Source organism: Gigantopelta aegis, chromosome 8, assembly GCF_016097555.1.
Source record: "Gigantopelta aegis isolate Gae_Host chromosome 8, Gae_host_genome, whole genome shotgun sequence".
In the NCBI taxonomy this organism is placed as follows: domain Eukaryota; kingdom Metazoa; phylum Mollusca; class Gastropoda; order Neomphalida; family Peltospiridae; genus Gigantopelta; species Gigantopelta aegis.
The window spans coordinates 74,377,896-74,400,083 of NC_054706.1; the positions used below are offsets into that span (position 1 = coordinate 74,377,896).

Consider the following 22,188-nt stretch of genomic DNA (forward strand, 5'->3'; position numbering starts at 1 on the left):
ATGTGATTTTATTTTTTAGACGCCAGGGAATGTTTTTAATCGCCATGGCGAGTATTTTACTCACTTTGTAGAGCACTGTGGAAACACAAATTTAAAATTGCAGTTTCATACATGTAGGGGCAAGTCACTTATTTTGCCAATTATTACATTTATTTATGATAAATAACTACACATTAGATGATTTCATACATAATCTTTCATAATTAATTCAGAAAAATAAATCAACATTACACCGTACTGCCACAGTGGTTTCCCGTGAATTCTTGGCTAAAATTGTAAAGTACATAAACAGTTTGCATCAGTTATTCAACAAAACAGCCAATCCTTTGTCATCTTGGCAATTGCAACTCAAATTCAAAATGTGATTTCACGCAATTAACTGTTGGTCACCTGAAATTAATTTTATAATGATATAATTCTTTTTTACCTGTAAATGAAGTTATTTGGTTGTAATATTTTATGGGCATGTAACTTAATTCAAGAATAATCTTTACATTTCAAAACATAAATAAAATAATAATAATTTTTGGAAATATATTATGCAACTATAAGATAGCAAATGTCCTTTTATTTGATAAATTGGTTACTACTCCTAAAAATATCTCAAGTTGCTGATGTTTTTAGTAGAATACCTCCCAAGACAGCAACCTAGAAAATGAACGAGAATCAAGCACATTTGAACGAAGATAGAAAGAGGCTGGAGAGGGGAAAAGAACAGAGAATAGTCAAAAATGGAGCAAATGTGAAATGAAACAGGAATAAAAATGAGATAGGACAGCATGCTGAAAAAAACCCACCCCAGATTTTAAAGAAAGAATATGGGTTATTTACAATATCTGCCTTATTCCCATCGATTTCTTACGAAATATTTAGTTCAGTTAAGTGATATGGTATTGTCATAAAAAAGTCAATGCAGTATATATACTTGGAAATTGCAAAAAAAACAACAACCCCAAAATCATTACACTTTTGTTTTATTTTCGTATAGGGTCATTCCGTGTCAAATCACCCCAAAAAAAGGAAATTTAAACCCTACCCTCTCCAATTTCAATGAAAAAAAAACCTGAAATTCCAAGTTTCAGCTCAATCGGACCAACGGTTTCCAAGTTATGGCCTTTTCTTTTTTTTAAATTTTGTATAAAAAAAAAAAAAAAGGCGTGGCCACCCTTTTTTAATTTGCCATAACTCGGCAACCAATGGTCCAATTTTGACAAATGATGTATCATTGGAAAGGGGGAATTACAAAGAATCGAAATCTGGCATTATTGCTGACATTTGGGTTACTTTTGGGCTGATGACCGTTTGACCTATATTTTGACCTTGAAATTGACCTTGTGGGACACATGACCTTGAGATGACCTTTGATTAAAATTATAGCCCAACATGTTATTTACAACATATAAAAAAATTGGAGGTGGAAAATGTTTCATTAGTCAGCAATTTCAAATTGAAATATGTTTACCTGCTGCTGTTCTATGCTGTGTATAGACTGCACATGTATTTAAGCACTATTAAATGTACATGCATCAACACTGTAAATGTCATGAATGTTCTAACAATATAGTCCAGCATCCAACAGATTTAAGATTAATTTTTTGAAATATTGCCTAATTATCAAAAACATGTTGTGCCAACATCTCATATTGTTTAGAACAGGCTAAACTATATTACGATGGGGACTACATTGAAAGGAAGTTATGGCCCCTTGAATGGACTTTTGACCCCATGTGGAGGAAACTGCAGCCCCCCAACCCCAATTCTGAGCATGCTGCATGAATATCTAAAATCGAAGAAATTTATGTTTATCCATTAGATCTCGGATTTCCCTCCATTTCCAAGATCCATTAAAATGTAAGTATCAGAAAATCTCCAGTAGGTAACTGACAAACAAAAGAGCTAATTGATCCTTATTACTTATATATGTAATTAGTATTGATAATTATTTTAAAGATTAATTACTATCTGTGGTCTGTAGGCCTACTGGCACACTTATGTGTGTACATTTACATCCTTATTGATGAAGTGAAGAATGTTTGTACTTTAAAATCTACATCATGTCATTGAGCAAGTCATTATGGTAAGATTGCTAAATAATAATTAGTTTATTCACCATAGGTACTGCATCACAATTTGACACTTATTTTCTAAGGTTTCAAGCATAGGCCTGTACCGTAAGCAGCAGAGAATCCAACTGAAAAAAGTTACTTATAGCACTTAGTGATAGGCCTACAATGTTGTACATGTATAAATAATGAAGGGTAAAACAAATTTTTTTAATGGATAAGGAATTTAAAATAAATGGCAGAAAAATAGTCATATATATGCAACTTTTTAAAATGCCAAACAAATGCTATTTCATTGTACATAGTTAAATAGAGGGCAGGGGAGGTATGTAGCCCTGTGGTAAAGCACCCGCTTGGTGCACTGACAGTCTGGGAATGATCCCTGTCAGTGGGCTATTTTTTGCTCCATCCAGTGCACTACAACTGGTATATCAAAGGCCATGGTATGTGCTATCCTGTCTCTGGGATGGTGCATATAAAAGATCAATTGCTACTAATTGAAAAACGTAACAGGTTTCCTCTCTAAGACTATAGGTCAAAATTACAAAATGTTTGACGTCCAATAGCCAATGATTAATAAATCAATGAGCTCTAGTGGTGTCGTTAAACAAAACCCTGCAGTACTGACGATTCACAAATTCCACTAGAGATAAAGGCGCAGAACTTTGTCTGCAGCCTCTATGATTGTCTTCGTTGGATTGGTTTGGTGGATGAAGTTTCAGAGGAATTTGGAGACTATAACGTCAAGTTCATGCACCCTCATGGACCTTCAAGGCAGTTCCACTGGCCGTCAAAAGTAGACAGGTGTTGGATTCCAGAAAGGGATATACTTTGCGTTATAAACACCCCATCCTTGACATCCATCTTCATCCAGGAAATCGGCCTCGGTGGCGTCGTGGCAGGTCATCGGTCTACAGGCTGGTAGGTACTGGGTTCGGATCCCAGTCGAGGCATGGGATTTTTAATCGAGATACCGACTCCAAACCCTGAGTGAGTGCTCCGCAAGGCTCAATGGGTAGGTGTAAACCACTTGCACCGACCAGTGATCCATAACTGGTTCAACAAAGGCCATGTTTTGTGCTATCCTGCCTGTGGGAAGCGCAAATAAAAGATCCCTTGCTGCCTGTCGTAAAAAGAGTAGCCTATGTGGCGACAGCGGATTTCCTCTAAAAACAGTGTCAGAATGACCATATGTTTGACGTCCAATAGCCGATGATAAGATAAAAGATCAATGTGCTCTAGCGGCGTCGTTAAATAAAACAAACTTTACTTTACTTTCATCCATGAATTGCAGTATCTGCCAAAATGATCTCGTCAGAATTTCCAACGTCTGTTCAACATGGATAGTTAAAGACTAGAAAGCTTGTGATTTCAAACAAGTAGTCAGACTCCTCAAATAAACAGAAATACAATAATATATAACATTAACAAAAGATGAAGGAAACTACCAGTAGTGATTTATAGATTCTATTTTCCTTAATCAATTGGTTGCCTGGTTGCCACACTATATTGTATCATTAACATTCATAACATTTACAGTGTTGACGCATATACATTTAATAGTGAAATGGCATGCAGTCTATACAGAGAGCATAGAACAACAGGTAAACATATTTCAATCTGAAATTGCTGATTAATGAAACATTCCCCCTTTCCAATGATACCTCATTTGTCAAAATTGGACCATTGGTTGCTGAGTTATGGCAATTTAAAAAACCGAAAAGGCCATAACTCAGAAACTGTTGGTCCGATTAAGCTGAAACTTGGAATTTCAGATTTTTTGGCCAAAATAACCATATTCTCATCCCTGGAAATGGGGGCTTGACCCCCCAACACCACCACCCTGAACATGCCCCTATTGTTAGTTTTTTTAATTCCCTTTAAGATTTATGTATTTCTTACAATTCAGATGAACCAGTTGCCAAAGACAAATGTTTTATTTTCAAAATATGTTCTCATTAGTTTTTATGATTGGCAAATGTTGCATCAGTTACTTTTAGTGTTACGTCAGTTACCCATTAATAAAAAAGTTAATAAAAAATTCCTTGTTGAAAACTTAGTTCTCTTGTTCTAGTGATCATAGATTACCTGTGCACTACACATTTCTATATATATATATACCTAAAAACTTGATTCTTAAATAAAATGAAATACTTTTTTCTTTGAGAGAATTATGGCAAGTTCAAAGATGTCAAATACAAGTTACTTCATTTGTGATTGTAGTTGCGCTGAGATTGTATGCAATGAAATTTTCTTTTGACATGACTTTGTCACAACATATTTATTTCAATCAAAAACATTCTTAAGAATTTTATTGAATACTTTTAAAAAATAATAATAATCAAGACATTAAAAAATATCTGAATGTTGCGTCAGTTACCGTGGCATTGCCCAGCTAAAGTCAAACACATCCATTTATTTTACAATATGCTAATTATCAGATTGGATTCTCCAGACAATTTTACATTAAAAACAATCTTAATAATGTAAGGAATAACATGATTTGATTTTTTCACTCCATGTCCACTTTAGCACGAAATTGTAATGCCGTTTTAGCCATACATTTTTTAATTCTTGGTCCCGTTTTGTCCATTTTGGTTTTGTTTTGGCACTGTTCCATTTTCGCTATAACCCGTTTCTGGAATGTCGCGCCTGCGCAGTTCGGAACTCTAAAGTCAGCAAATGCTGACCCTTTTGTTTGAATGGTTTTGAATTCTGGCATGGCTGAAGCGGAATCGCAGATTCAACGTTAAAAAAAAATATATATAAATTTACAGTTAGTCAGAAAACGATGGATTGCCCGTTGAATTGGTAGTTGCATTTTTTAACTCGTCCGTCAAAATTATTAATAGCATTTGGCGAGCGAGTACTTTCTGCACCCCTGCTAGGCCTATATTAAAAAAAAATTTAATGGTTCCATTTTCACCGAAACAGGTTCCGTTATCACCAAAACATTGAGGTGCCATTATAGGCAAACTGGTTCCATTTTGGTAGCGGTGCCATTTTACTATTTTTAGGCCAAGAGAATGAAAGTTATAGATTTGCGTCCGAACAATTTTAAAAACCCATGAGGCTTTTTTTCATTTTTTATTATTTTTATTGATCTATTATTGCCATAGTAGATTCAAGTCCAAATGAGGTCTTTGGCATGTTTGAAGGTGGAATATAAACTACTGACCAATCACATCGTTCGACACATCAAGAGTTTGGCAATTTTTGTCAATGTTTGGAATATACTGCTTCCTGCTTGAGGATTCGATGCTCTACTGGGCTACACTTCAGAATTTATGACGGAGATGGCAGTTTTGGCGCGAAGGACCTCGTAGACATTACCACTATTGACGATTTGGAACTTGAATTTGTGCGATGATCATTAAGTGCCTTTTTGTGCAAATAATGAAAATTTTGAGCGGTACCTTTCACGGCATGCAGGCGGTGGATGCAAATCTATAACTTTCATTCTCATGTCCTTAGCACCCTGATCTCATTCAGTCATTGCCATGGATGATGGGAAAAACATATTTTAAAATGTAGCAAAATTGGTCTGCAACAGCATTTTTATTATTATCAGGTATGCACTTTGCTATTATTTCTACACAATTGCCTTCGCCAAATTATCTGAATTTCCAAGGACTGGATCTACAGTGTTTCCTTTTGGTGACAATAATGGTGGGGGAAGGAGAGGACAGCTCGTGAAATTACATTTGTGACGGCAATTTAATACAAATATCAACTAAACAAACACCCAATAATGATAAAAGAAATGTCATGATACCTACCTCTGGATCATCCCAGTGAACTTCACTTTTCTGGTCTGTTGGGGCAAGGTTTCTACCTCTTCCCATTAATTCATCTAATAACGCCGCTGCACTAGCCGCCATTTTGGTATGTTCCGGAATGGTTTCAATCGGTCGTTTTCGTTCAATCAGATAGCCGAAAACCAATACAGCTGTGTGCCAATAATTTTATTACAAAATTGTCCAACAAGAGATGCTTGTCAGACCAAAAAGTGAAAATGTGATAAAAATATTTTTAACAATTACTTTTTTCTTTAAATTTAGAAAATATAAATACAGGTACAATGTATTCGCGTTACTGGCTAAATGGATGGATGGATATTTTCGATGCATTTAATGAAGGATAAATATGTTGTGTTTTGTTACTACATTGTTTATTTCATTATATGTAGAGTAATAATTTTTAATGCTTAATATACAGGCCACAAGGGAGATCAGTGCACTACTATTTGTGTAACCTTCTTTAAATTAAGATTATTATTATTTTTAAATTATTATTATTATGCATGGATGCTTGGAAGTGATCTTTAAGGGGGGGGGGGGGGGGGGGGGGGGGTATTTCAACCAGTGCACCACCACTGGTTAAAGGCCGTGCTTTCTCGTCTGTGGGTAAGTGCATATAAAATATCCTTTGCTGCTTATGAAAAATATGTAGTGGGATTCCTCTGATGACTATGAGCCAGAATTACCAACTGTTTGACATCCAATAGTAGATGATTAATTAATCAATGTGCTCTAGTAATGTCGTTAAACAAAACAAACTTTTTCTTCTTTTTTGTTTGGTGGTGTCAATAAATAATTTTACTTTGCTTGACGTAAAAGGAGAGAAAATGTATTGAAAAGTACATACATCTATTTGTTCCAGCAACGGCACGGGACAATTTGTGAGGCCAGAAAGGATTTATTTATCCCTTGCGCCAGTGCGTTAATATCTATGTATGTAACAGTCAACCTCGACATACATACAATATATAGATATCCATACATCAATACATGCTAGCCAGCTAGTCTGCCCACTGTTTCATGCACGTAACAGGATCGACCGCGTAGATTGTAGGCCCCATGCATGTGGTTGAGTTAAAGAGCATCCTTTTTATGGATGCCTCAGTAGCTCAGAACGCATCGTGGTTAGTCTTGTAATTTGCGGGCGATTCGGTGCCATAGGTTCCAGTATGTGGTTGAGTTAAAAAGCATGCTTTTTATGGATGCCCTAATAGCTCAGAGCGCATCGTGGTTAATCTTGCTATTTGCGGGCGATTCGGTGCCATAGGTTCGAGTCTAATTGTATGTAACAGTCAACCTCGACATACATACAATATATAAATAGGTCTGCCCACTGTTTCATGCACGTAAAGGGGATCGACCGCGTAGATTTTAGGCTCCATGCATGTGGTTGAGTTAAAGAGCATCCTTTTTATGGATGCCCTAATAGCGCAGAGCGCATCGTGGTTAGTCTGCAATTTGCGGGCGGTTCGGTGTCACGGGTTCGAGTACCAGCAAAGGCATCGGACAATTTGTGAGGCCAGAAAGGATTGAATTATCCTCTGCGCCAGTGCGTTAATATCTATGTATGTAACAGTCAATCTCGACATACATACAATATATAGATATTCATACATCAATACATACATAGAGTGGGTTGCTCCCCCAATAGTGGGTTGCCACCCAATATAAAATCCTGGCTACGCCAGTGAGTTAAGAGGATACTTTTAGTGCAGGTTGGGACAGAAAATAATATTTTTTATTAATAAATTTATATCATGCTGAATGTTTGGGTTTGTTTTGGGGTTTTGTTGTGGGGTTGTTGTTGTTGTTGTTGTTGTTTGTTTGTTTTGTTTGTTTGTTTTTTGGGGGATTTGTGGGGGTTTTGTGCGTGTTTGGGGGGGGTTTGGTGGGGGGGAAAGTGCGTGTTTCTTTCACTCAAAAGAACACGTCTGATAAAAAGAAAGTATAGTAAAATTAGAATTATACTTACAGATAATATTATATAGGGTCAGTTCAACAATTACGTAATGCAATATTTTGTATTTTTGAATTCCTTCCTAATGCGCAACAGCTCCCACCCCACACTCCAACACAAAATAAAATCATAATAATTAGGCCTAATACATAATATACTGACAAACAAAAGGTTATGTAAACTATGCAGTATCACAGTTGAGGGTAAAACACGTTCTTATTAATTGTCCTGAACTTCAAATAACAAGACAAAAACATTTTCACAAACTCATAGATGAGTTTCCTGCATTCCAATCAATAAACAGCTATGTAAAATGCTACTGTATTATCAACTTCCCTGCTGCCCATCTTGAAACAGCTCTGTTGGGGCAAGTAGCACTTATAACAATAAATTGTTTTATTTTGTCTATATAGTTAATTGTTCATTATTCTTATCATTGTCTTTATTATTGCTGGGTCACTAGACTGTGTTTATACGTATATAATTATAAGTATACATCGTATGTAAGCACGGTAATAAAGCATTTTGTATTGTAGGGTATTATGTAAATACGCAACGCGTGTTCTCTCCCCATATTTACACTGATAGTTTTTATGAATTAGAAATCGACTCTGTTTCCAAAGACTATTTAGCTATTGATGTGAAAACCGTTTACGTTAAAACGGTTCATATAAGAACCGATTTGACAGCGAAAACGAATTGATCTTGGTTTGCAATGTGTACATTTAAAAACTTTGGCACACAAGTATAGTGCTGGACGGATATTTACGAACATTTTCGAGTATACTCGTAGCATACTTATTTGCAAAACTACAATATTTTTATAAATGTGAAATCAATAATTTTGACAACAACATATACATCAATAAATACACATACATCGTTGTAGTAGTATATATTACTAATAAGTTTTAGTCAATAGTGCGAAACTGCGTTTGGTGTGACGTCACGATCTGGTGTTCCACGAGGTGGACAAGCAAGTTAACGAAAACAACGATTTCATTCCGTCAAAATAACACATGGCTTCTCAAAATGGTCAGGATTCAATACCGGAATCCTGGGAAGAAAGTGGACCCGGACCGGCTGGTAGTGGAGACTCAGTTTCTCAAGTATCTAAAACATTTTCATCTCTAAATGTGGAGGCACCTGCATTTGTTCCAGGTCAAAATGTGTTTGCCCCAGTGTTCGTGCCTTCCACAACCCCAGATGAAAATGACGATACAACAGGTGATTTTACTGTTTGTGTGTTCTCAAGTTACTTTTCTTCTTCCCAAATAATATATTATTTGTAAGTAAACTATGGATCAAGACGTACATATTTATGTGTGTGTTAGTTTATTTAAATTATTTATTGAAAGCTTCACAGACACTGAGACAGACATGTCGAGTCAACGTCATCGTCACATGGATTAAATGTCCAGTCTATCGAACCCCTATGGAAAGCCATGTTAGATCTTTGCTGTAATTAAAATGTTATTTTTAAAAATTATTACTAACATTTTTCGGTTTCCTATCTTTAAGACGATTTTTCATCAACCAATTTATGAAGTAATTTTTATTTTAAAAATATATATTTCTAATTATTGTGCAATTTTTATTGATTTCATTTGTGTTAATAGGCATATCTACAATACCCTAACATAGGCTTATAACTTTGAGAGGTTTGTTTTCTTGTACACATTTCACAAATTTATTATGAAATTTATTGCCATATGCTTGTCATGCAATATTTATTTTAGTGAAGGAATATAAGTTTATTTTAAAATTATATACTTTACATTGGATGTAGATGTTTAGTGCACGAAAAATTTGTCCACTGTTGAACTCGAGACGATTCGTCCACAACCAAAAATTGTTCTTAGACCATTTGTCCACTATAATTTTTATAGTTAAAATTGGCTGGAACTTGGTAGCGGAATGGATATAATATCGTTGTTTATTAGTTGGTTACTTCGAATGACATTTTTGAGATTTTGACGAAATTTTAGTTTAGTTACTAGCTTTGTTTTCTAAATAGTATGTCCGAATTATAGGTGTAATTGAAGAGCAGTTTGAATAACAAAATATCAGTGAAGTACTATAATGGACACAAACAGACAATAACAAATTGATAGTGCCATTAAACTTTAGTTTGTTTTATATACTAATAGTAGTTTACCACAAAATGAAAATAACTGACTATTTCAATGGCTAAGAAATATCATTTTAGATTTATTGGTCTAAATGTTGTAATTGAGTGGATGAATTGTTCAAGGTGGGTGGATGAATTGTTCAAGGTGGGTGGATGAATTGTTCAAGGTGGGTGGATGAATTGTACGTGGACAAATTGTATGGTGTACGAATCGTCTGTGGACGAAACATCCAGAGTACGAACCGTCTGGAAAGCCTTTACATACCTTTTACTGGAATGAACATGTTGTGCATGTTTATTGACGTAAGTGTTTTCAGTGAACACAGGGGAAATAAATAGGTGAACTGGTATGCTCAGGTTTAGTTTTTTTTAGTTTTGATAAAACTGTAAGTGTTGGGAATCGGTTGAAATTTCAACATAGATCATTGGCTATAATCAGTTGGCATTAACCAATGAACTTTCGATTACACAATCGGTTAGATTTATTTGAACATAGGAAGAATTTGTATAATATATTAATAAGCAACATGGACCAGTTCTCGTGTTGAGAATCAGTGGGATACACCCTACAGAATGTATGTAATTACTTTCATGTGCACAATACTTATTGTTTTATTGTTACTCTAGTGAAGTTTGGGGCACTGGTACCCTAGTGAAGTTTGCACTGGTTGGGTAGAAAATATAAATTCATAGCCAGTGATGGATCAGGGCCCGTGCTTATAAAACGTTTTAGAGTCTTGACTCAATCTTTAATGAAAGAAAGAAAGAAATGTTTTATTTAACGATGCACTCGACACATTTTATTTACGGTTATATGGCGTCAGACATATGGTTAACCTTTAGACTACTGGATTAATTTGTAACAAAAACCATGTTGAGTGGGTACAAGTTTATAATTTTTACTGACATATATTCACTTAAATGTTTTATAAATACATGAAATAAAGTTCATATATGAATCGGGTAAGTATTATTTTCATGGGTTTTTGTAATTTTTTATGATTTTGAGATCAGTTAATGGTGATTAAAATTAGGCAAAAAATATAAAAAGTCGCGTTTACTTACTGGCATTTGTGGCCATCTGTCCAGTATTTATGTCCAATATTCCTGATAACAGTGGTTTTCTGACCAGAATTTTTTTAAAATCCTGAACAAAGATTCATATTGCAATATTTGGTGAATTTCGTTGTCGGTAAAACTATCAAATTTATTATCAAATTAGCTGTCACAATCAGCTATCGATCCCTGAAAATGACCGCGCCGTGCCGCCATTGTTGTCAAGCAGTATACAGTATGTCGACTGACGTGATGTCGGGCGAGATATCTCGCCTGCAGTAGTCAGAAGGTTAAGGACCACACAGATTTTGAGAAGAAACCCGCTGTCGCCACTACATGGGCTACTCTTTCCGATTAGCAGCAAGGGATCTTTTATTTGCACTTCCCACAAGCAGGATAGCACAAACCATGGCCTTTGTTGAACCATTTATGGATCACTGGTCGGTGCAAGTGGTTTACACCTACCCATTGAGCCTTGCGGAGCACTCACACGATTTGGAGTCGGTATCTGGATTAAAAATCCTATGCCTCGACTGAGATCCGAACACAGTACCTACTAGCCTGTAGACCGATTGCCTAACCACGACGCCACCGAAGCCGGTCAATCTCTAATGATGTCTCATGCATGCAGTTTGTATGGTGTTGCTATGATGCCCAAGTTGAGTATAGACTAGAAGTTTTATAATGATGGCACCAGAACTGAGATCGTCAAACTTAAAGGAAGGGACAATTAAGGCATTTGGCCTGGTATGCATATTCAACGATATATAATGCACATTATTGCTTAATATCAACACGTATAATCGTATAGTTAATTAATAAAACGGTTAAATGTGACGGCTATTATATATAACGGCCACAGCCATTTTGTACCATCTCAGTGAGTACGCCCTCTGGCGAGCTGGTGGTTACGTAATACTTAATGCGTAACGTCATGACTGAGCCTTAGAACTAGAGAAACACAATCTACCTGTTATTGCAGGATGATAAATAGTCATACATTGCAATGTTCTGTAATAATACACATCCTTTTGCGGGATGATAAATAGTCATACATTGCAATGTTCTGTAATAATACACATCCCAGTAAGCCAGCAATAAGTATATCCAGAACTATATATATTATTTTTCAATACAAAATAAAAGACCATTGTCAAATTGGCTACACAAGTCGAAATAATTAACAATGTTTTGTCCATGCATTAACCTACGTACTGAAATGATACACTGAGTGTTTTCTTAGTTAATTGGTCTATGCTGTTAGTTGCTTCTACCTGTGATTCCTGATTGGCAGGTGTGTATTTGATTGGTAACCAGACGAGCCAATTAATTGACGCTGTCTAGACACAAAAATACATACCGGTATTGTGGAATATTACCTGTCCCCCCTAAAATGGTAATGGACATGGTTTATTACTGTAAATAGTTTTGTAAAACTATTGATTAAGTAGACTTTTCCATCTAAAACCACAGAACTGACCAATTAAGTAGTCCCAAAGAAAAGAAAATTATCACTTGGGTATCGTGGGTTGTCGTTTTTGCTCCAACATAGCATTCCAATAGGCCTAATAGTGTACATTTTTCCTTTGGATTATTTAACAGAGAAAAATACTATAACACCATTTTGTTCCGTTAATGCAACTTGAAATATATTTAGTTAAATAGTTTATTATATTATTATGTCATTTATGCTGTTTTACAAGTCAGGTTGGTCAAAGAGAAGCGCCGTGTCGAAAATTACTGCTTTTGTTTACACTACATACAGGAGATGGTCAGGAGCCGACGTCACTTTACCCCAAGCTATCCTATCGGACGTCACAAAAATGAAACAAAATGGCTGCCCCCAGTTAGCAGGAATAATCATGGTTTTTTATTAACTCTAAAATTACACGTTTTTCATTTGTTAAAGTGTCAGTATGTGTTGGTGGTCCATGTATGCATCTTTCCAACACATACGGCTCTTGTTTGAGTTGACCCTACCTAAGCTAACACACTGACTGCCCTGACTAATTAAAGGAATGCTAGTCAAACTGCACCAAAATTGACTTGCTTCCTTCCAACTTGCTCAATTCTTGGTCAATTTGCTCCATCCGCTTAACACTTGTCAATGCAAATTGTGATGGATGAGTATTAAAAATTTACATCAATAGTCTGATGATTAACCTCCTTTTCTGATTGATGAATGGCAAATAAAGCATTTATTTTCTGTTGATTTATCCACATGTCACAAGTTTCATCTGTTTCTAACTTGATAATAATTTTGAACTATGTATCATGGCATCCCTATTCTATGTAATTTCAATCATCTATACCCTCGGCTGTCATACTTAAAAGTCTAGGTCTATGTAGCGTTCTCATTATGCAATTTGTCTCACCTACTAGTCATGTGCGGTATGTTGTAGCGACTCAAATTGTATGGAAAACATGAATGTAGAAAATTTACTGATCATATTATGTAACAAAACAATTGTTGTCCACATCTGTACAAATGGATTTTGACACGTTAACTTTATAAACCAACAAAAAAAGTGAGGTGACAACACTGAGCAGTTGAACTTTAACCTTTAGACTACTGGATTAATTTTTAACAAAAACCATGTTGATTGGGTACAAGTTTATAATTTTTACTCATATATATTTACTTAAATTCTTTATAAATATATGAAATAAAGATCATAAATGAATTGGTAAGTATTATTTTCATGGTTTTTTTTACATTTAATGATTTTTAGATGCGTTTACATATGGGCATTTGTGGTCAGCTGTCCAGTATTTATGTCCATTATTCCCGGTAACAGTGGTTTTCTGACCAGAGAAAAAAAAGAACTACGATTCATATTGCAATATTTGGTGATTTTCGTTGTTGGTAAAACGATCAAATGTAGGATCAAATTAACTGTCACAATCAGCTATCGATCCCTAAAAATGACTGCGATGTGCCGCAATTGACGAAAACCACTTTTTGAACTCAAAATTTATTTTCAAATGAAAAAAATTCAAAATATCTTGATGCGCTGTTGGTCTATGATCGATCCCCAGTCGGTGGACCCATTGGGCTATTTCTCATTCCAGCCAGTGCTCCACAACTGATGTAACAAAGGCTGTGGTATGTACTATCATATAAGACTAATGTCATTCCGAGTTGCACGTTTTCATAGTACAATTCATCACATGTGACATGTCGATGCAACAAGTCAGTGCAAAATCACATAATAATGAGAATGCCCCTTAAATGTAGACCTCTCAGCCAAATAACATTTTAGCTTTAAAATTCAAGACACTGGAATTTATTACTGAATATGAGTGAACATTAAAAGTGTTCTGTAAATTGCATTAATGTCAAGATTATATTACCATACATAGGAATTAAATAACCTTAATTAAAATATACTTTCCCTTCAATAGTAATAAAAACTGAACCAGATATTTATTTTGAAAAAGCTATGAAGTATGACCAACATGCATTTTTTCGGCCTGTCTATGCATAATTATTTTTCTCTTCATACCGGCCTCGGTGGCATCGTGGTTAGGCCATCAGTCTACAGGCTGGTAGGTACTGGGTTCGGATCCCAGTCTAGGCATGGGATTTTTAATCCAGATACCGACTCCAAACCCTGAGAGTGCTCCGCAAGGCTCAATGGTTCAACAAAGGCCATGGTTTGTGCTATCCTGCCTGTGGGAAGTGCAAATAAGAAATCCCTTGCTGCTAATCGGAAAGAGTAGCCCATGTAGTGGCATCAGTGGGTTTCCTCTCAAAATCTGTGTGGTCCTTAACCATATGTCTGACGCCATATAACCATAACTAAAATGTGTTGAGTGCGTCGTTAAATAAAACATTTCTTTCTTTCTTTTCTCTTCATAATCTTGTCAAGCATCGATCCACATTGCATTTTTTTTGTATGTTAGAATGTTTTCTGTGTGAAGTGTTGAAGTTTGTTAATAATTGGACACCAGCTGTGCAATACTTTTGTGCCAAGTAGTTTTGAAATGCATTGTATTGCAAAACTGGCGAACAGTTTCATTTGTTAAATTGAGTAAAAAAAACAAAATATTAGTAATGTGAAATTTATTAAGTCTGTTGTTTTGTTCCAGAAAATCCTAATCAACCTACAGTGCCAGATGAAACGCCCCCTGGAGGATCAACTCCACAGGAAGCGATGGATACAGGTTAGTGTGTGTCAGCCTGTAAAGTTGTTTCAACTCAGTTTTTGAAAATTGGTCTGTAGGAGATAGTTATCATATTTGAGAAATATTCTACATTTCTATACCTGTGTAGTGTGTAGAAAACATGTATGGCTACTTTGGTTTTACAAATGTTCAAAACAAAAGAATTCTGCTTATGTCCAGTTACGGTTCAAGCACACTGTCCTGGGCACACCAGCTATTTAGGTTGTCTGTCCAGGACAGTGGGTTAGTTGTTGGTGGTGGTTTGTGAGAGAGAAGAGGGTGTAGTGGCCTTATACCTACTCATCAAGTCATTAAGACTCGCTCTGGGTGGTAGCCGGGTACCGGCTGTGAACCCTGTACCTATCAGCCTTATGACCAGTGGCATATCCATGATGCCACTGAGGCCGGTTTTACAAATGTAAACCTGTACAAAACAGCTCGGTGGATATTTAAACAGTTGTGATGACGTATACAAATAAAATAGGGGAAAAGAACAATCCATTGAGGGTGATTGATTCTACCCCTCCACTAGCATGATTAACTATGCAGATGTTTTGTAACTAGCATTTAACTATAAAGATGATGTTCTCACTGAAGATGTTGTTTTTAACTAGCATTTTATTTAAACATGTTGATGCAGGGATAGCTCTGCCACTCGCCAAATTTGCCAATTGCGAATTTTATGAATAATTGGTTAATTTTATTTTAATTTGGTGAAAAAAAATTCAAGTGATAATTGGCGTTTTATTGGAAAATAACTGGGTTTTGTAGGAAAATAACTGGGTTATGTCTTTTTAAAAATAATTTGGCGAAATGTTTTGCTCACCCAGAGCTAGCCCTGTGATGTTTGATTTGCATTTTTAATTACCTAATTTGTTTTGATGTTTTACTATTATGGATTAGTTAAATACAAAGTTAGCTCTGGCACTCGCCAAAACAGTTGGTAAATTTGATTTTATTTTGGCGAAATAATTTCATGTAATAAATGACATTTTGTTAGAAAATAACTGGGGTTTTTTAAGCTTGATAGAGAATTTGATGAAATTGTCTGCTGACCCGGAGCTGGCCCTGAACTACATAGATGATGGTGATTGATTTACTTGATTGATTTACATGGGTAACTGTAAACCAAGATAAAACTCTGATTTCAGATAATACAGAAGACGTACAGAAGGGACCATCAGAAACAGTTGGTAAGATAATCATAGAAATCTGTTCTGTGTTTCCTGCATAATCGGACATAACTAGCAGATATCACGTTACACAGATCTGTGATAATGTGTATTCTGAGCTAATATTTGTGTGGGTTTTTATTGCTCATTGTAATGCAGATGCAATGTTTTTGAACTTGTGTACCAGAATTGATATTCACTGTCCCATGTATTTCAGTTGGACCATTTAAGTAGCATTGAGCAGGCCTGCCCAGTTGATGATAACATAGGGTAGAACACATTTTCTTTCAAACCTGTATAAGGGATGACCCATTGTAGATCAATATCGTCTTCAGCATATGTTGAAAATCAGTTCTGAGACTTGTGATTAGTTGTTCCGAGGTCATGACCAAAATGTCCCAAGTAACCATAATCAGATGGCGTCATTTTAGTGCGACATTTATGTCAGTGATGTCATCGACTTATAACTTTCAAACTAATGCTCAGGATTTTGGTTTAGTGTTTTCCTGTTAAATTATATTAAAAATAAATTTTTAAGGGTGTGTAAGAAATAGAATAATACACACGTGCCTGTTGGAGACGATTTATCTTAAAGTCTTGGTTCCCAAAAGAATTTTAACTCGTTAGATACATTTGGCAACCACTCATAATAAGATAAATAGCCTCCATTGGATACTGGTGTATTATTCTCTTATTTCCATCATGCATAATTCTGAGTCAAGAGTAATATAAGTCAAGGGTGGGAATTCTTCTCGGATTAGCTGTTTACCTCTCATGGAACATTGCGTTTCCTCGCATTTTAATCGTCCTTTCCTCCAAAATGGGTGGCACAGATTTTAACCCAGGATTTCAAGAATTTCCGGGACCCCTCTAGATATCCTCTTTTTTGACAGTTCACCAATTCCCACCCCTGATAAGTACATGGCCTGTTCTGTAATGTTGAGAATAAGCTGAATTGTGTACAAAAAAGATTACACAAGCTGATAAAGTGTAAAGTATGAATTTTGTGTTTGACAGCGGAGGAGTGGGATGGCAATGATACGAACAATGCCGATGAGGACATTGAAGAGGATGAGGAGGACGATGACGACTCTGGCGTGTCTGCTGCTGCTGAGTCGAGCGTAAAGCCCAAGAAGAAGGCTGTATGTGAAGAACCATCGAAAGACAAAAAAGAACACATAAACGTCGTCTTCATTGGTCACGTTGGTAAGTCACAGTGCTAGGTGTTTCTATTGGTCCTGTTGGTGAATCCCAGTCCAGTTCATGTTGTTGCTAAATAAACATTTTAACATTCATAAAGAAGAAAGGCAATTTTAATAAAAACAAATATTGTTAACTTTATATTTAAATATATTACTCATGAAGTATCCAGGTATTTACCATCTAAATCTCTGTAGCTGTACCATCCATGCAACTGAATCTCATGTACAAAGCTATGGTTAAAGAGTTATCATCCATGCCACCAACACTATCGATGTACCACTATCATATCCAGATACTCGTGTGTGTGTTTTTAAATCTATTATCCTTGTCACTACTGTCAAATCCACGTCTGTAGATCTATGATAAAAGCCACAAGCCCTTCTATTAAGAATTGACCCACCAAAAATATTTTCAACTGCTTTCTTCAAGTTAACCTGCATATACTACAATAAGCCATTATGAGCATGTGTTCTTTCTTGCATATTGACATATGGTTGGTTTCTTTTAGATGCCGGGAAGTCAACAATTGGGGGTCACCTTTTGTAAGTATTTATTTTCCCTTTATAATAATTTATTTTCACTGGCTTTCCTTGTTTATTTTGAATTACCACCTCTTTCCTTTCTAGTATACATTTATGGCAGGATTTGTGCCAAGTGCCAAATCTTCATGGACTCCCTATGTGTTTGTCTATAAACCCAGTGTCCTTACAGGATTTTAATTTTTCACACCAAAATTATGCACTGTGAACAGTTCATCTGTACAGAAATAGTATGTACTATAATGTCTTTGGGATTCTGCATATAAATGATCCCTTGCTGCTAATCGAAACGAGTAGCCCATTGAGTAGTGACTGCAGATTACCTTTCTCAGTGTCTGTGTGGTCTTTAACCATGTCATAATGTCATATAACCGTAATTAAAATATGGTTAGTGTGTCGTTAAATAAAACATTCCTTCCTTTATAGGTACTTGACCGGCATGGTTGACAAGAGAACTCTCGAAAAGTATGAACGAGAAGCTAAAGAAAAGAACAGAGAAACATGGTGAGTTATTTTAACAGTAACACTATCTTTACTACACTGCACAACCCTGTTAATTTTTAACAAAATAAATATTAATAGTGTTACACACATTGAATTGGTAATGATAGTAATGAGTGAATGTTAAACAACATCCCATCACAAAAAATACATTAGCTGATGGGTGTTAAACAAAGATTAATACATAAATGAAGTAACTACCATGAACACTAATGTGTTGTTATGGGTCTAATACAGGTATTTATCATGGACGTTAACATGCCGTTGTTGATCTCTTACAGGTATTGAGAATTGATAGGTTGGTGGTGTTGGTCCAGTACAGATATTTATCATGAACAATAACATGTATGTTATTATTGGTCTGATACAGATTTATAATGAACACTAATTAGTGTAGAGGCCAAATCTCAAAAAGGCTCTAGAAATGGGTGTTACCCCTCCCTATCTTAGAACAAGTTACAACCTATTTTTTCTTGAAGTGGGGGGTGTCTCGGGAGTTGGAAAAGGATGGTTGTGAGTATGAGTTTATTGTAGGTCATTTTGAAAACCGCATTTGTATGTGTGCCCATGTCAAATCCGGGACTCGATTTAGTGCAATATATTGTTTTCAAGTGTATCTGTTAATATTGAAGCTAAATGCATAAATTTGGTATCAACTTGTTCTATGATGGGGAGGGGTTATGACCAAAAAGTACCCCTTGTCCACTACACTCTACACTAAATATGCTATTGGTCTGATACATGTATTTATCATGAACACTACTATATTATTATTGGTCTGATACAGAGGTGTTTTTTTATAAACACTAAAAATATAATATTGGTCCTCTACAGGTATTTATCATGGGCACTTGACACCAACCAGGAAGAGAGAGATAAAGGAAAGACAGTTGAGGTGGGAAGAGCTTTCTTTGAAACGGAAAAGAAACATTTCACAGTGCTTGACGCACCGGGTCACAAGAGTTTTGTGCCAAACATGATAGGTGGAGCATCACAAGCGGACATGGCCATTTTGGTGAGTTAAAACCACAATTTTGTTCCTTTTGAAAGATTCTACATTTAGTGAAAAACATCACTGTTATTTCTTCCACAATATTGATGTACTTATATTGAAGTTTGCTGACATAAAAATGTTCTTTGAACACCCCCCAAAAAAACAACAACCAACAAAACAGTCCAACAAAACAAAACAAGAAAAACAAACAAAACTAACCATCTTGTGTTATTCTGTTACAGTAATAACTTGAGTTGTAAGACGGGTAACAAAAATGAAAGAAAACTTATTTTATCTATTGCTTTCTTTAAAAATTATTGTGTGTAATTTTAGGTGATATCTGCAAGAAAAGGAGAATTTGAAACAGGCTTTGAAAGGGGTGGACAGACTCGCGAGCACGCCATGTTGGTGAAAACTGCTGGTGTAAAACATTTAGTCGTTCTTGTAAATAAAATGGATGACTCCACAGTTCAATGGTCAGAAGAAAGGTAAAAAAAACTAAACAAAGAACTCTTTTCTTCTTTTTTTTCATATATGTAGCCTAACAACTTTGTTCTTTTCCCCCTGTCCCATTGAACTGGTCTGATTGTCCAAGCAGCCAGTGATTGGCTAAAATGTTCTGTTGTATTATAAAGTCCTGAGTCTTGTGAATTTTAGAGGCCTTATTTATTCTGAGATTTGTTTTTCTATTTCTCAAGAAGTGGAAATTGTTCATCTATGTATATTTATTGTGAACTCCTTACATTTATTGTGCACTATAGATTTAAGTGTGATATAATGTTGACTGCCATTTTATTATCACCTGCATATGTATGTTTATTGTGAACTCCTTACATTTATTGTGCACTATAGATTTAAGTGTGATATAATGTTGACTGCCATTTTATTATCACCTGCATATGTATGTTTATTGGGAAGATTTATACCTTTTCTCTTTTCAAACTACTCTTCAATGCTTATGAAACATGGAGTATAAAATACTGGTGTAATGCTTTTCAAGGAAATTTAAAACCACTACGTCACTAGTAAAAGGTTAAATATTAATATGTACTCTTGATTTATATGTTTTTACAGGTACACAGAATGCAAGGATAAGTTAATACCATATTTAAAAAATGTTGGCTTCAGACCAAAGACTGATGTGTTTTTTATGCCTTGTTCGGGTTTGACGGGAGCTTTTCTCAGAAATGTACCTGAAGATGATTTGTGTCCCTGGTACAGGTGAGTTTGTTTTTTGTGAATTGCCAGCTTAACGAGCTGTCCACTGTCATTGACACTGTCGACTAGTTCTAATGGCAAAAACATGCTTACATTTGCACGTAAATTAGGGAGAAAGCGAAAGGTCTGCTAAGTGCCCATAACTTGCCTTTTCACAAAGCGCTTCATTTGCACGCTTTGCATGTGTATTCCATGTTCCCAATGCTGAATTTCCGTATAATTGGAGCGTGTGTTCGTGTACGGTGCACACTCCAAATTCGACAATGGTACGACTTCAACTGACTATCGAAGATCGAGGAAGGGCTATTGCTTGGCTTCAGGTTGGCAATACGCAAAGAAATGTTGCTCTGAGACTTGGTGTCAGTCAGAGTGTCGTTGGCCGACTGTGGCAACGGTACCAAGCAACGAATTCTGTTCGAAATCGTCCACGTTCGGGAAGACCCTGAAGCACTACAAATAGAGAGGACCGCTACATCACCAATATGGCTCTATGTCAACGCACAACCACTACACGCCGATTACGTGACAATCTGCGGACTGCGACTGGAACTCGAGTGTCTGATCAAACCATACGCAATCGTCTGAGAGCCAATAATCTACGCTGCCGTCGCCAGGCTGTTCGACCACCACTCCTACCACGTCACAGAACGACCAGACGTCACTGGTGCACGCTTCATCTGCGGTGGCAACATGTTCAGTGGGGTCGAGTGATGTTCACTGATGAGTCCAGGTTTAGTCTCCAGTTCAACGACGTCGGGTTCGTGTCTACAGACGTCCTGGGGAGCGCTTCGCTGACGTTAACGTTTGACGTTAGACAACGTCACCGGTTCGGTGGTGGCAGCGTCATGGTGTGGGGCGGCATCTCTATCCACCACAGGACCCCCCTCTATGTGGTGGATGGCAATCTGAATGGAATCCGCTATCTGAATGAGATTATCCGGCCGTTGGTTCTCCCAGGCCTTCAGCAGATTGGTGGCGGGGCAGTTCTGCAAGATGACAATGCCAGACCCCACCGCGCCAGGGTGACAACGGACTTTCTCAGACAACAGGGTAACGCCAGGATGGATTGGCCAGCATATTTGCCTGACTTGGCCCCAATAGAGCACGCCTGGGACGAATTAGGCAGGAGAGTTCGGGATAACCATGCCCCTCCGGCCAACCTTCATGATCTGGGTCAACTTCTTATGGCAGAGTGGCAGGCCATTCCCCAAGAGTTCTTCAGACGTCTGATCAACAGCATGAGGCAACGATGTGTCGAGTGTATTCGCGCCAGGGGTGGATTCACACACTATTAAATGAATGTTCTAATGTGTAAAATCCATGTTTGACAACCTTCAACTTTGACAGCATGTCATGTGACTTTCTTGTATACAGTGACGTTTATTTG

At 36.5% G+C, this 22,188-nt stretch overlaps 2 protein-coding genes across 3 annotated transcripts in view; one reads left to right on the top strand and one right to left on the bottom strand.

Moving 5' to 3' along the window:
• LOC121378316 (luc7-like protein 3) overlaps nucleotides 1–5,962 on the bottom strand; it is a 31,580-nt gene extending 25,618 nt beyond the window's left edge. For both annotated transcript variants that reach the window (XM_041506425.1, XM_041506426.1), the window contains exon 1: nucleotides 5,843–5,962. In XM_041506425.1, coding sequence (XP_041362359.1) covers nucleotides 5,843–5,944 — 102 coding nt within the window. In that variant the 5' untranslated portion in view covers nucleotides 5,945–5,962. The remainder of the gene's footprint in view (nucleotides 1–5,842) is intronic.
• Nucleotides 5,963–8,749: 2,787 nt separating this feature from the next.
• The window catches only part of LOC121379257 (eukaryotic peptide chain release factor GTP-binding subunit ERF3A-like), a 34,259-nt gene continuing 20,820 nt past the window's right edge, over nucleotides 8,750–22,188 (top strand). Inside the window, exons 1-9 of the mRNA XM_041507779.1 lie at nucleotides 8,750–9,047; nucleotides 15,100–15,174; nucleotides 16,326–16,367; nucleotides 17,364–17,552; nucleotides 18,058–18,091; nucleotides 18,515–18,592; nucleotides 19,424–19,604; nucleotides 19,917–20,071; nucleotides 20,658–20,804. Of these exons, the coding sequence (XP_041363713.1) occupies nucleotides 8,840–9,047; nucleotides 15,100–15,174; nucleotides 16,326–16,367; nucleotides 17,364–17,552; nucleotides 18,058–18,091; nucleotides 18,515–18,592; nucleotides 19,424–19,604; nucleotides 19,917–20,071; nucleotides 20,658–20,804 (1,109 nt within the window). The 5' untranslated portion in view covers nucleotides 8,750–8,839. The remainder of the gene's footprint in view (nucleotides 9,048–15,099; nucleotides 15,175–16,325; nucleotides 16,368–17,363; nucleotides 17,553–18,057; nucleotides 18,092–18,514; nucleotides 18,593–19,423; nucleotides 19,605–19,916; nucleotides 20,072–20,657; nucleotides 20,805–22,188) is intronic.